This window comes from Gracilinanus agilis, chromosome 5 (assembly GCF_016433145.1).
Source record: "Gracilinanus agilis isolate LMUSP501 chromosome 5, AgileGrace, whole genome shotgun sequence".
Classification (NCBI taxonomy): Eukaryota; Metazoa; Chordata; class Mammalia; order Didelphimorphia; family Didelphidae; genus Gracilinanus; species Gracilinanus agilis.
The window spans coordinates 211,345,710-211,361,661 of record NC_058134.1 but is presented as its reverse complement, the minus strand read 5'-3'; the positions used below and the strand labels follow the sequence as shown (position 1 = coordinate 211,361,661).

Here is a 15,952-nt window from a genome sequence, read left to right as displayed (position 1 = left end):
ACACAAAGTTGAGTATAGAAATCTATCTTTCTCTAAAGGGAACTAGGAGGAGAGGGGAAAAAATTAAAGGGAGAGGAGACTGATAGAAGGGAGAGCTAATTTGAAGAGGGACTAGTCAGGAAAAAATATTCCTGAGGAGGGACAAAGTTAAAGGAGAGAGAGAGTAAAGGATAAATAGTAGAAAACAAGATGGAGGGAAATATACGGTTAGTAATCACAAAGGTGAATGGGATGAACTCACCCCAGATTACAAAAAGCCATTTACTTTATATGTACATGAATGGAGATGGGTAGCTTTAGGTGTTTTTTAACTCAACCTTAAGTTTTCACTTTACCTTTGTTATATTTCCCTTTTGTGGCATTATTTCAAGATTGGTTGGAGAGAATTGTTTACAGTAGTTTTGCTTCCCTGCTGTTGGATTGTATACTTTTTTATGTAGTATCTATTAGATTTAAATTGATATCTCCAGGTTCTTATATTCCATAGAGTATAATTTTTGTAAATTTTAAGATTTAGGATTGTATTATTTGTAATTGGGAACTATATTTTGTAAAATCCAAGGTCTGAAATCTTTTGAGAGTAATTTTAGGATTTGTTAACTTCCTGAATCAAGAAAAGTGAACGGTTTTAAGAAGATGCCATAAAGAAAACTACACTGCATCAGAAGATCTAAAGTGAACTGTGGGAAGTAGTGATTGAACTGAAGGGGGTTGAATGCATTTAATGAATGTAAATTTATTTTGCCAAAGGGGATTGCCTCCTAATTGTTTTTTTGTCAATGTGCCTACCTACCATTGGTTTTACTTTCTTTCTCTTTTATTTCCCTATCCTTATTATTATTTTAGTTTTCTATTAGTGTAATATTATAGGCACCTTTAACTAGAAGATTTTTAGAAGTATAATTTAGACATGTTTAACTAATCAATTGGCGAGACTAGCCTCCCAAAGGGTCACAGGGGGGATTGTAAAAAGGAATTCTTTATTCCTTTTTTTAATTTAGCAGGGGACCTGGAAGTCCTCTTACCATAGAGATGTGTAAGGATTAACCAGCCCACAGTGACAGGAAGTAGAAATCATAGAGACAGGAAGGAGAAACCATAGAGAAAGGAAGTAAGGTAGGAAAAGGGTTTAAAAGGCCATCAGTTGCTGACAGTTAGGGCTGGCAGTTGTGGAAAAGTTGGCTTCTGGGAGTGTGTGGGTTGGTGGTTGGCATTTAGTTGCTGGAATTTAAAGGTGGGCCTGAGCTTACTGAGAGGGCTTTTTTGCTTTAGCCTTCAGAGGGTTTTTTGGCTTTTGTTTTGGACTATTAGGTTTTTTTATTCTTTCTTGAACTTTTTGGAAGGTGGCTAGTCGTTCATTGACAGATCTAATTGGGGTTGGATTAAACATTGATTAGGTTGGTTTTGATTGGGCTGGATTGGGTTGGAACTTTGTGGGGTGGTTGTTAGTTATAGGTAGATATAGGCAGTTTTAGGTAGTAATTATAGGTAGTTATAGCATAACTAGTATAGAATTAGGAAATTTCCTTTCTCTACCTCTTTCCTATATTTCTCTCCTTGATTATATTCATTTTACTATATTCTTTTACTACCCCTATTTTAATTAAGCTAAAATGTTAGTCGTTAAAAGCTGCTCTCTTATTTTGTCAAAACTCCTAATTTAGCCCTTGCAATATCTCTTTCAAAGATAATGAAATCCAGCAATTCAGTTCAGGAGCTCTGTAAAGGAAAAGCTTCCAAGGATGGAACAATGATAATGGACAACAAAGAGAAGGCAAAACAAATCAAGCTTATTTCAATTTTGTCTTCTCTTATAATGAGATTAAAATGACTGATAGAGCCCTGAAAGCTCCCTCTTAGGGAGCCAACAGCAAGAACATAATAAGAGAGCACCTAATAGTTCTTGTTGAGCTCAAATGATTAGGTCCACATGAACTAGTTTTGAAGTGACAAAGACATACATATTAAATTTCTACTTCTAAAAGTCATTATGATGCATGGTATAGTACTTTAAAAAATTATTTTCCCTTTCCTTTTTACTTAATAACTAGATGAACTTTAAGTAAACAAATATTAGTCATTTTGAGATTGACATGCCTAATTGCCAAAACATAACTTTTGATTTGGAGGGAAAAGAATTAGTGATTTAACCAAGTTAAAGGGAGGCAGCCATTGGCAACATAGAAAAAGCACTCATTTTGAAGTAAAAAAAAAATATGAATTTTGCCACTTGTTAGCTCTATAGTAAGTCAACCTCTCTGAGTTTCCATACCTACAAAATGAGGACAATTATTCTCTTACTACATATACCTCTCAGAATCATTGTGAGGATGAAAAGAGATAATATACATACACACACACACAGTATCTTTAAAATATAGAGTGATATGTATATATACAAAGTATCTTAAAATATATAGTACTGGAGGCAGCTGGGTGGCTCAGTGGATTGAGAGCCTGGCCTAGAGATGGAAGGTCCTAGGTTCAAATCTAGCCTCAGACACTTTCCAGCTGTGTGATCCTAGTCACTTTAACCTCAATTGCCTAGCCCTTACAGCTCTTCTGCCTTGGAACCAATACACAGTATTGATTCCAAGAGGGAAGGTAAGGGTTTAAAAAAATTAGATAGATAGATAGATAGATAGATAGATAGATAGATAGATAGATAATTAAATTTCACTTTTTAATAGTAAGAAAGTCAGAAAATACTCAATTATCTAAAAACATTTTCTAAATCATATTTTATAAATACAAACACTTTTGAATAGATATAAAAGCTAAATCATTTCATTGCTAATACTTACAAATATAATAGAATTCCTGTGTTTGCCAGAGCAAAAGAAAGTCCTAAAATTCCACTGCCCATAGTGGAGTTGATGAGGTTAAAAACACACGTGCCAAATGAAGTTTCTTCAGTTTCCTGCATAAAAGAAAAAAACCACTAAGAATAACATAAATAAAATCTAAATTACATTTCATAGTACAAAATGAGATGAAAGACTCTTTTGGGGGGAGTTTATTTTGTACTATTTTTAAGTGGCTTCAAGCTGAGAAATAGAAAAAAATAGCATTCAAGATAGTGCAATTGGCAGTGGTATAAGTATGGATATGAAATATAGGGCAGTGTAAAATAATAGATGTGAAGCCAGGAAAACCAGATTTGAATCCCATTCCAGATCTTGTGCAAGCTATTTATTTCACTGAGCTAGCTTCTTCACATGTAAAATGTGAATAATAGCAGTACATACTCTTAGTAGGATTCAATGAGATAATAAAGCACTTTATAAATCTCAAACTACTGTTTAAATCTTAGCTGTTATTATTACTCAGAGGGTTATTGTGAGACTCAAATGAGACAATGTGTTATTTTATATACTTTAACATACTATACAAATATGAGTTATTTATGAAAGACCTTGGTATATAATCTAAAGACCAATCTGGGAGCTTCAGGAAAAGTTGAACCAAAATAGAGGAAATTAAGTCCATTATTTCATATTTATTATGTTTTGAGGGTAAAGTATTACTAATACGGTGAACTGCTAATTAATTTATGAAACCATCAAATGGGGTAGACACTCCCAATTCTTTGGGCATTTACCAGGAAAAAACATGATGGCAGCTGGAAGTAAGGTTTCAATCTCATACAGAAAAGTACAGAAGGTACAGGAATGAATAGCACAGAAAGTGTAGAGATAAGTGATGAAAGGTGAGTGGAAACAAAGGTAAATGGCATGGGGGACAGGGATAATGTAGTGGAGGAAGCCAGACAGCATGAAGAAAAGAATGGGCAGGGGAAGAGGCAGAGAGAGTATTCATGTAACCATGGATTACAGTTGGGATTACTCAGCAGTTTAGATCCAGACGAAGAGAGGAAAATGCTAGGGTTGGGGGACAGGAGTTTGGGGATCTCATTCTTATAAGGCTTGGGAGGGGAAACAGATTAACTCTTATCCATGCAACCTTAGAGTTAGTTCATTAACATATATCATAATATATATCATCTCAAGGTTGTGAGAAAAACTTTAAAGTTAAGAAGATATCTACATCATGTCAGAATTAGTAATTTGGTATTCTACTGGTCTTATTATGGATGTGTGGAGCTCTGAGGTTTATATTTCATAGGACCAAAAGACACTGACAATGAAGCCTAGATGGCTTTCCCTCGTTTAGCCCACATAATCTCAGGATGTGATTTTTTATTAATATGCAATATAGAATGCAAATAATGTTCCTTTGATCGCTGGCTCTGTCTGTGATATCTGGGTTCCCCCTTGCAATCTTACTTCCTGCTATTGTTACTTCAAACTGGCTGCTTATAAACTTACTACACTAACTAAAAAGGGGATGGTGGTCTTAAGGTGTTGGTGAATCATCCTCTCCCAAATGCTAGTGCTTGCAGCTTGCCCAGTATTGGATGAAGTTCTGTGCAGAGGCATAGCTTTAGCCATTGCCACGTGGAGACGACTCTTTCATAGGGAGCATCTACACTGGGCCAGTCAGAGAGGGAGTAGCCTGGCTTTTTCAGGGCATTGTTGTTAGACATGCCAGCAAATTTCAAGAGATTTACATGGTTTGCTGTTTACAGATGAGGAAATGAGGTAAACAGGGGTTAAGTGACTTGCTCAGGATCAAAAAGCTAGTGAATGTTTGAGCCTCAGTTTGAACTCAAACCTTCCTGACTCCAAGACCAGTTCTCTATCCACTGAACCATCTGGCGGCCCCATTTAATGCATTAAAAGGAAACAACTGAATATAGAGCAGGATACAAAATTAGGTGATCTGATTTCTAAGTGGAGGAAATATTAGGGACTGTCCAAATTAGAAAAGGGACAAGTGTAGGGCCAATTCTCCTGCCACCTACACCAAGTGTAAGGGGGCAAATCTGTTCTATACAGACTATGTTGATTCTAGTATGATACACCCTCTGAGAAAATGCTTAGATAAAGTGGGGTCCATATGTCGACTTAGTTATTTATAGGTTTAGGTCTTACTAGGATTAAAGACACTGGTCCTCACTGAAAACCCCATGGGTAGTTTTGGTCCATGGGACCACAAGAGTTGGACATGAATGAATAAACAACAATAACACTAATCATGGAATCAAATGTAAAAATAATGCTGGAAAAATTAATGGATCAAAGAAACCTTCAGTCTCAGAAATTTATTAACTATGTGATTTTATGCAAACGGTCTTATCTCTGTTAACCTCAATTACCTGTAAAGAAGAAAATAATGGAACCCACCTCCTAAAGTTGTTGTAAGGATCAAAGTGATATAGTCATTATAAATTGCTCGACACAGTGTCTGGCATATGGTGTAAAAATAAATTAATTAAGCAGATTTATTCAGTTTATATTCATTGTTTTATGCCTATTTAGAGCTTTATATATCTTCTGCAGTTGATTCTATCAGGCACTCAATATTATAACAATAAATTGTAATCATAATAGAATAAAGAATAATTCTTTTTTTTTTAAACCCTTACCTTCCATCTTGGAGTCAATACTGTGCATTGGCTCCAAGGCAGAAGAGTGTTAAGGGTAGGCAATGGGGGTTAAGTGACTTGCCCAGGGTCACACAGCTGGGAAGTGTCTGAGGCCATATTTGAACCTAGGACCTCCCATCTCTAGGCCTGGCTCTCGATCCACTGAGCCATCCAGCTGCCCCCAATAAAGAATAATTATAATTATTAATTGATTGAATAATCACCTACTAGAATCAGTAATCAATCATTATATTGTAAGACAATAAGGGGTATTCCCTGTGTGCTTAGCAAAATACCTTTGCCAAGAAGATGTCTAGACTTCCTGAGATATGGTATCTCATTTGGCTTTGACATTATAGGATAACCTTCACCACCTTCATTTTCATCATTAATAGAATAGGGGACTATGTAATCTGTCCCCCTTAGAAGATAAAGAAAAAACCTGAACTTTTAGAAGAACGAAATCTTGTAGAAAGTGAAATTCTGTTTGTCTCACTGAAGAAATATTCAGCTGACCAGTTCCCCTTTTTGTGTGGTGGTTTCTGTAATCTGACTTGCTTGAATAAAGTATATAAACCAGACAACAAATGGGCTGGGGGTGTGGGGTTTTAAGCTATGCTGGACCTGTCAAGACCTTGACTTTGTGGTTTACAACTTTTACAATAAAGTCAATATTTGCTGAGACAATTGTTTCTCAGTTTTTCCTTTTACAATGGTAAGCATTATATAAATGTCAATTTGTTTTTATTGTTATTTATTTAATTCAGTAAGTCTATTCCTCTTGAGGGGGTCATGCCTTGGCATAACTATGCCTCCCGTATTCCTTTCATAGCAAATTTCTATAATTAGGACAAGTGAGTAGTAGAAGTTTTGTAAGTACAATACCAAGTGTATAACAAATTAATACTAGAACCTCTGTGAGTTGTTGAAATAAGATGCAAACATGAAAAATCTTGCCATTTTAACCTGTATTTGTGGCCAAATTATAATATAGGGATGACAGCCTCCTAAGGAGGGAATTAGACAAAGAAATAAGACAAAGATGAATGTAAAAGTTTTCTAATTAAATGGAATAGTAAATTTTGAGAAAGAAACAGGATTAAACAGTTTGTCGGTATATGATTGACTCTCAAATGTACCTAGTATAAAAATTAGGCTTTGAATATGTTTTAATAAAAATCTTTGAAAGTTGGATTAAAGATTTTATATATAAAATTGCATTGGTAATCATAAAGTGAAATTATTTGACTATAAGTACTTATCAGATATTTTAAAAGACAAAGGGATTCATTTTACAAGTCAAACTCCCATGAATTTTTTAAAAGATTTTTATATCAGCTAAAGGTAAAAAAATATATAAAATAACAGATAAAAACTGAAATTCATTGAAGTTTCTGATTTGGACAACCAAATTTAAGACAATGTGCTAAACTGTATCAATTTTGCTTTCAGTAGATCTTATCAGAATTACTTAGGTATCTCTGCATGTTCCCCTAAACAAAAGGAACAAAGCTCTCTTCAGAGCTGCTTTGAGGATGTCCTCTATTTTAGACTGTCTAAGATATTTCTAATGACTAGATGACCACATGGGACATCTGGGGGTTGAAAGTGTGATGACTCAATGGATATTGGGGGTGGGTTACTAAGCTACAAGGAGATGATATTATTTCATATTATTGATATAGCTTTGAACTTTTGTTTCATGGCATTTGTGTTTACTGAATTTTCTCATGTTACCTTGGAAATGTGTAAAGCTCCTTTCTCAAAATTAGTCCATTAGGAGTTCTCTAAGTAGTCTGATCTGTAGTCTGACTTAGTTTAACAGTAGAGTCAATCTAACAAGGTTTGAATATCATCATTACTGTTCTTGGAATCAGCAGCTATAACTTTGGAGAGAATAATTCCCAGTTATCTTTTCTAGGTATGGGATATTGATGTTAAACATGAACCTATTGAAAATCTTATCTTTAAGTGACCCATACTGGGTGTGGCCTGACCATTCCCTCATAAAGCAAAGCAAAAACCTCAGGGAATTATTTGAACCAAAGTGACTTCATCTTGAAAAACTAACTCCATTTTGTGACACAAGTTTCTTTCTTTTTTTTTTTAATTTTTAAAAATTTTAAAAATTAAAATTAAAATTTTTTTAATTTAAAATTTTTATTTTTAATATTTTCCCATAGTTACATATTTCATGTTCTTTCCCTCCCCCCAAATCACCCTAACCCCCACCTTAGCTGACACACAATTCCACTGGGCTTTACATGTATCATTGATCAAAACCTAATTCCATGTTATTGCTAGTTGGGTTAGAGTTATCTTTTAGTGTCTACATCCCAAATAATATCCCCATCAGCCCATGTGTTCAAGCAGTTGTTTTTCCTCTGTGTTTCTCCTCCCACAGTTCTTCCTCTGAATGTGGCTAGTTTTCTTTCTCATAAATCCCTCAGCATTGCTCTGGATCCTTGCATTGCTGCTAGTAGAGAAATCCGTTGTGTTTGATTGTACCACAGTATATCAGTGACCCAAGTTTCACTTTTTTAAACATTCCATCTATTTGCTAAACAAGAGAATTGAATGACATCCTGTCTCACATCTAGAAAAGTCCACCCACTTAGTCTCCACCCTCCCACTTCCTGAAACTCACTCATCTCCTTCCCAATTTAGAAAGGCTCAAAACTTTCCTCCTATTAGAAATCAGATTACCTAGTCTTTCATCCTGGTTTATGTCCTGATAATTGTTTTCTTTTAATGCATAAAAACCCGTCTCCCCCAAATTTGAGGTCTAGTGTCAAGTAGAAGAGGTCTGGTTATGATTTCTTATTCAATTGGCATGCATTGCTTAACAAATTGATGTTTGGAAGCTCAAATCTTTGTTTCCTCAGTAATTCCAAATTTCATATGTCACAGAGAGACATGAAGGTGGCCAGGATGTGGGAGCAGCAGGTGCATGGGTCTGGATGATCCCCACTTGTACCTGGATAAAATGTTGAGCTAACTGGTTAAGATGGGCCAATTCAGGTGGAATAGATCCAATGGGTCCCATGAAGTATCTCCATGTTCCCAACACTGAGATGATTACAGTAATGGATACAGCTGTGAAAGCTGTATTTATTGGTGTTCAGGATCCTGGAGAGAAAGCACCTTGACCAGGAGCCTTGGAGGCTGGTACCATAGGGACTGGTGGGACCTGGGGTCTGATTCTGGTTTCTAGATGATTCCTTGACCCTGTACTTAGAGGACTTATAGTTTGGTTAAGGCTTCCAGGGTCTCAGAGAATGGGGAGAGCATAATGAGAAAAAGTTTCCATTTGGGAACCCAATGACCTTAATTTTTGCACTCTAAGTTGCTTACCTCTGGCCCTGAATGATTGATCTCTAATGACTCCTTGATTATCGCCATCTTCAATTCCTAATGGAAGTAGAAAGGAAAAATCAATGGGTTTCTCTCCAGCTGGTGCTGAATATGAGGAGGTTTTTGAAGTGATGACTGGGGGCTCTCTGGAGGACCCCAGGAGAGAATATGGTCAATGAAGGCTTCTCAGCAGGCTAGAGAGGGTTTACAAGTTATCTTGTCTTCCACAGCCAGGGGTGCTTGCCAGGGACATCAAACAGGAGTCATTGCCCCTAGAGTCATGAGTTTATTGGTTGGCAATGGACTACAGATTATATGATCAGAGTTTGGAGAACATGAGTGTCCTGTGCCATCAGTGGAGAAGTTTCTTTGGCACTCTCTGTGGTGCTTGCTGCCTTCTCTAAGACTGGGATACATGCTTGAATTTCCTTCTGATACAGGCTCAGTGTCCCTGCTTAGAGCTGAGACTGTCACCTTGGTGTTGTTGGGTGAGGGGCTTTCCTGGTCTGATGGCTTACTCCTTCTCTGTAGTTTGGCAGTGATATGAGGAGAGGAAGAGAAGAAACAATCATGCCATCAGTGCCCAGGATTCCCTTCATCATCCCACCTGTTGTGGTGAGCCTAAGATGGTCTTGATTTGGTCTGGTTATCAGTACTGTGGGTGTTTCCCTTCCCTCTATGGTTAGGGGATTCCATAACATTATCACTCCCCTGTCTACCACACATACTAAATTCAGCTTTCTCCCACCTCTGGTCTCTGACCACCCTGAGGGGAAATTAGTGTAAAATGGGTGAGAGTGCAGAGCTAAAGTAGATATTCAGCCTACCTGCTCAGTCATTCTCTTGAAATTCTCTGACGTTGCTATATGGTAGCTAGTATATTCCTCTACATTTTAGTAGATGTCCAAAACTGACAATGTCTCAAGGGCTCCAAGAGAAAAAAATATATAGCGTAACTCAGAATGAGATCTTCCAAGAATTCAGCAGAGGCTAGAATCCCATCAGAACAGGAAAGTAACTCCAATAATAATAGTCATGTAGATCAGTACCATACTAGGCAACTTTCTTGCTTCTAAGACTGGGCATTAATTGTGTTGGTTGTTAGAGTAACCAGTAAATAAGAAGGAGTCTTTGGAATATTCTAAGGCAATGGAATGAGAAGGGATGAGGCTTCTGTTGTCATCATTCTAAACCCCTAAAAATCCACCACAGGCATGCAGTTTGTGCATACATTTTCCCCAAAACTACCTCATGCAAGTTCATTCTTGTGCATGTATAGATTTCTCCCACGGCTGCCAGCATTAGAGATGCCAAGCCGTCCATGTCTTCAATCCTGCAGCTGACCAAAAATCAACCCAGTGATTAGGACACATTGATTCCTCTTTTTTTGGTGTTTGTGGGGGACCTCTAGATGGGTTCAAAAATGATCCCCTTTTCTTTGTCTAAAAGGCACTACCCTTTAACCAATATTTTCACATATTAAGAGGAAATGGGAGGTCACAGCCAGGGGATAGTTATGGTGTTTCTTCAGTTTGTTGGGGGAATAAGGAGGTCCAGCAGGAGAAAGGAGGGGTTTGAGGTAGGGTTGGAGTGATTTTGGAGCTGCAGCTTACGAAGACAGATATGAATTAGCTGTGGGCAAAAAGAAACACTAGATATATGGTGGTGGTGGGGAACTCACCACCTTAAAATTCCTTGTTTTTGCTTTAACCCTTTATATATAATTCAATTGAGAGCAAGCATACCGTTCACTGGCCAGATGGGGAACATGAACAAGCTCTGCTGCCTCCAGAAGACCCACAAGATACCTCTGAGTACAGGCATCCTTGAAATCTGGAAAATCCACATAAAATTTTCTGGTCCACTCTTCATACCAGAAAGAGGTCTGAATTTCTTCTTTATCCTTTATGGGGTATTTACAGTGCCTTATTGTAAAATTTGAGCTAAATATTTGGTTATAAGTTATATCTAGGTCAATGTTAAGTTAAAATGCTATATGAAAAAGACAATTTTAAGAATATGAAATAAGGATGCAGCTGGGTTGCTCAGTGGATTGAGAACGAGGCCTAGAGATGGGAGGTTCTAGGTTCAAATCTGGCCTCAGACACTTCCTAGCTGTGTGACCCTGGGCAAGTCACTTGACCCCCATTGCTTAGCCCTTACCACTCTTCTGCCTTGGAGCCAATACATAGTATTGACTCCAAGGTAGAAGGTAAGGGTTTAAAAAAACGAATATGAAATAAATATAAAACAATTTTAATGAAACAAATTTGAGAACATATTGCATGAATAACAAAAGATATTTTTATACTACGTATGTTATGCATTCATGAGTTACTAAATTTTGTATGTTTTCTGCTATCTTTGCAAATTAAGTTTTTAACTTATTTTGGCTTTAAAAAAGAAATTGTGTATATTTATGGTATTAAAAAATAAGATATGTTGATATTATAGAATATTATACATTTCTGAGTTTCTAAACTTTTGCTATAGTGGGCACTGGCCTTTACAAATTATCCACAGAGCTTCCCTTAAATTCCTACTTAATTTCTTATGCCGATCTGCATTATACTGAAACCAGGATGGGGAAGGGAGGCCTGTAGTTACAAAGTAAAGAATGTGATTGCTAGTCCTACCACACCTCTTGGCTAAAATTCCAAATAGTTGGATCCATTTAGCTAATTAATTGGTCCACACTGTTTTCCTTAGAGTACTTTGCTTGCTTCACCACTTGAATTGACTTGTTAATTAATTTAAGCTTATGAAATGGGACAGGCACATCCACATCTTTGAGCACTTATGGAAAAGACCATAATGGCAGGAAAAAGCTTGGTGGCAATCACACTTTAAAATCATAAAGGGCATAGGGGAAAACCACCCAGAAAGTATAGAGCCAAACATTGAAAAAAGTACAGAGACAGATGGAGGGGATGGACTTAGGGTGGTAAAAGAAGGCAAGCAGTCTTATGGTTAGCTCATTAACATCCATTTCATCTCAAAGTTGTCAGTGGAACTTTAAAGTTAACATATCCATGTCATCTCAAAGTTTTTAGCACCATTTGACGTTCCGTTGGTCTTACTGTGACTATCTGGAGTTTATTTGAGTTTTATGTATCATAGGACCAAAAATTCCTGATGGCAAAGTGTAGATGGTTTCCCCTGATTCAGCCCATAGTCTCAGGATATGATTTCTGGTTGATATGTGATATAGTTTGCAAATTATGCTCTTTTGATTTTTGGAAATTGTATACATGCTTTCTAGGTTCCCCTTTGCAATCTTATTTCTTGCTCTTGCCTCTTTATGCTGATTAAAACAGAGGGTCAGAGGAGTGGTCGGGGACAAAATAAAATTTTAACTCACTTGGAAATTCTACTGAAATTCTTATTTACATTGTGTGAAACACCAAGGTTTGCAGAGCAGTCTGGGAAATGCAATTTTATATACCATAGTATTATATTATGCATCTTATGTCAAATCTATCCCAGTTTGAATATTAAATTTTAAAAACTAGAAGGCATTTATATGATAACACTTAAAAATTCATCATATTTCTTTGCTTCCAAATGACTGTAAGACTTTCTTTCAACATCTGAAACAAACTTGCTATAAGATAATATTTTAACTACTTAAAGAATAGAAAATCATCAGCAACTCCATAAAAGTCATTGGTAGCAGCCTACATACTCTATAGGATGAGCCACTTTTTTTCTAATTGAATGAGTATTTTCTAGATGATTTTCAGACTTGTGTACAACAGTAGCTTCTTGCATATAGCTCTCATTTATTGAAGACCTTCATGTAGATTTTCCTCTGAGTGCCCATTCTTGGGCACTAAAAAAAAGCTTAAAAAAGAAATTTTTCAAAAGAAATAAGCAGAATAATAAACTGGAGAAGTTCCAGGCGAACTGGAGAGACCTCCGGGAACTGATGCAGAGCGAAAGGAGCAGAGCCAGAAGAACTCTATACACAGAGACTGATATACTGTGGTAAAATTGAATGTAATGGACCTCTGTACCAGCAGCAATACAATGACCCAGGACAATTCTGAGGGATTTATGGTAAAGACGCTACCCACATTCAGAGGAAGGACTGCAGGAGAGGAAACATATAAGAAAAACAACTGCTTGAACGCATGGGTCGGGGTGGACATGACTGAGGGTGTAGACTCGAAACTACCACACCAATGCAACTACCAACAATTTGGAAATTGGTCTTGTTCAAGGACACATGACAAAACTAGTGGAAACGCGCATCGGCCAAGGGTGGGGGGGGGGGGTGCGGGTGCGGGGGTTGAAGGGGAAAGGTGGAGCATGAATCATGTAACCATGTTAAAAATGAATATTAATAAATGTTAAAAAAAAAGAAATAAGCAAATTAATTTTTTAAATTGAGTATCTCCTATATAAGACATTGCCTTTGATATTTTGAGAGATACAGAGAATTGCAAAATATATTCCCAAGTCTTAATGATCCAAAAATAAAACAAAGGTGACAAAGAAATAAGGTAGGAAGGTAGTATGTATTCAATAGCAAATGGGTGGTATAGGCTACAAGGAGAAAATTAACTCTGAGCTGGGCTTTGAAATATCAGTCAGTTGGGGTTAGGATGTCGGAAACAAAGGTAAAGCTAGGTAGGGAGAAGGAAAAAAATAGTATGTACAAATCTGTAGCAATGAGAATGCATGAAGGTCTATAAACTGAGTTAATTTAGTATTGTCAGACATTTGGGTTTTGAATTTTTTTTTGAGGAAAGAAATATATAAAATAGTAAGAAGGTTAACAATTAAACTGTTTCTATTTTTGTTTTATTGCCACTACAACAAGAGCCACTATAAATATTTTTCTACATGCCTTTGGTACATTTTCCTCTCATATTTTGGGGGTATAGGTCTAGCAATGATGTCTGATTCAAAGAGCATGCACTATTTAGTAACTTTTTGTGCATAATTTTAAACTGCTTTCTAGAATAATTTAAATTCATTCACAACTCTTTACCAATACATGTTTTCTCACATCCCTTCCAACATTCATCAGTTTCTTTTTTTTTGTCAATTTTGCCAGTCTAATGAGTAAAATGAAACTTAAGAATCACTTTAACTTATATTTCTCTAATTTTTAATGATTTAAAGAATTTTTTTCATATGGCTATAGATAGCTTGAGTTTCTTTCCTTGAGAACTGCCTATTCAACTCCTTAGGATATTTATCGATTGGTATTGACTCTTATTTTTATAAATTTAAATCAGTTCTTTATATGTAAGAAATGAGACCTTTATCAGAGAACTTGATTGCAGATTTTTTTTTCAGTTAACTGTTTCTTTCTTTAAAAAAAATCCTTCAGTGGGTGGAGGGAGGTGGTAAGGAAAACAAAATTAATTTTTAAAAATGAAATTATATTATTTTTTAAACAGAAGGGAAAAAATTTCAGAGCTACACAATAGAGCAATTTTATCACTTACACATCAAATTTAAATATATACATGCATGTAACTATAATTTTTTAAAAACCAGTTATACAGTGGCATATATATACCAACCTCTAGGACTAGGGATACGTTGGTAAAAACAGAAATATTTAATATTTAACTGGCTTTCCAAAAACAAAGAACATGCTTTTAATTTTTATCTTCATTAACATTTTCTCCCATCACTTTCTTAAGTCTATTCAAACAATGAAGTCAAGCCCCTAATTGAAGCAGCTGATTTCCAAGGTAAAAACAAATTGAAAATTTTTGAATTAGTTTTCATAGACAAGCTAGCTCTAGCATATCTCTGTGAACAAACCACTCCCCTTCTTTTCTCAGTTAGTTCAGTGACTTGTTCAATCTTTTTCTCCTCCTCACCTCCTATTCTCATACTAGAGAACTTCAACAAATATCCTTACCTTCCAATTCCACAACTCACTCATTTCCCATGGCCTTCTTTTCTACCCTACTGGAACTACACAGAAATATGTTCATAATCTTTGGTTTTGCCATCACAAATGCTCCACTTCCAGATTAATGAATTCTAAAATTATCTTCTCTGATCACAATCTGTTGTTATTCCATAACTCCCTCTGCCTTCCCCTGTTTTTCATCCTTCGTGTGGCCCCTAATTTCTCAATCTTTTAGTTCTTTCTCTGGCCATAATACCTATACTAGCTGTACTCTCCTCTCTTTCCCTTAACACCTTAGTGAAACAATTCAACTCAACACTGTCCTTTTCTCTTGACCCCTTATACTATCAACGATCTTGCTCTGACAAGCCTAAAAAGCTCTGGATTACTCCCATCATTCTCTCCTACTCATGTCTGCTAATTGAAGCTGAAGAAAATCATGGAACCATGGTGACTAGATCCACTACAAATCTGTTACATAATCTCAACTAAACCCTCAATGAAGCAAGTCAATTTTTCTATACCCCTTTAATCAAATCACTGTCCCATTAGTCACAGTGACTTTTTCCAAACCTTTTTATCCCTCTTCAAATCTCAGATCCTTTCCCCTTCCCACTTTTCTTGTATGAGAAGCTTGCCTCATATTTAATGGAAAAAATTGAACCTATTCTCCAAAGGCTTCCTTTTCTTTCCTCCTCCTCAACTCACCTATAGATGCCTTCTGCTACTAACTCTTCTTTCATTCCATCTCACATGAAGAAGTAGCCCTTTGCCAAGGCAAATCCCTCTAGATGCACACACGATCCCATTCTATCCTGTATTCTCTAGCCCTCTCTATCATCTCCATTCTGTCACTTATTTTAAACCTATCCTTGTTCCCCTGTTGCCTACAAATATGACCTGATTTCCCATCTTCAAAAAACCCCACTTGATCCTTTCATTTCTACTATTATCCAATGTTTTATAAATGTATTTATAATTCTATTATAGCATCAATCACCCTTTTCTTGGTACTCTCCTAATTTCCATGACTCTACTCTCTCCTGGTTCTCCTACCTGACCATTCTTTCTCAGTCTACTTTACTTTTATCCAGGTCGTGCTTCCTCCAAGTCTCAGCCAAAATTCTACCTTCTACAAGAAGCTTTTCCCAGTCTCCCTTAATCCTAATACTTTTTCTTTGTTGATTAATTCTAGTGTGTCATATATATGTGTACACACACACACACATATA

At 36.3% G+C, this 15,952-nt stretch overlaps 1 protein-coding gene across 1 annotated transcript in view; it reads right to left on the bottom strand.

Moving 5' to 3' along the window:
- Nucleotides 1–10,165, bottom strand: part of LOC123250064 (sodium-coupled neutral amino acid transporter 1-like) — a gene marked incomplete at its 3' end in the record, with an annotated part of 47,853 nt that extends 37,688 nt beyond the window's left edge. The window contains exons 1-3 of the mRNA XM_044679102.1: nucleotides 10,091–10,165; nucleotides 8,843–8,899; nucleotides 2,805–2,920 (exon numbers count right to left, since the gene is read on the bottom strand). Coding sequence (XP_044535037.1) covers nucleotides 2,805–2,920; nucleotides 8,843–8,899; nucleotides 10,091–10,165 — 248 coding nt within the window. The remainder of the gene's footprint in view (nucleotides 1–2,804; nucleotides 2,921–8,842; nucleotides 8,900–10,090) is intronic.
- Nucleotides 10,166–15,952: the final 5,787 nt, after the last annotated feature.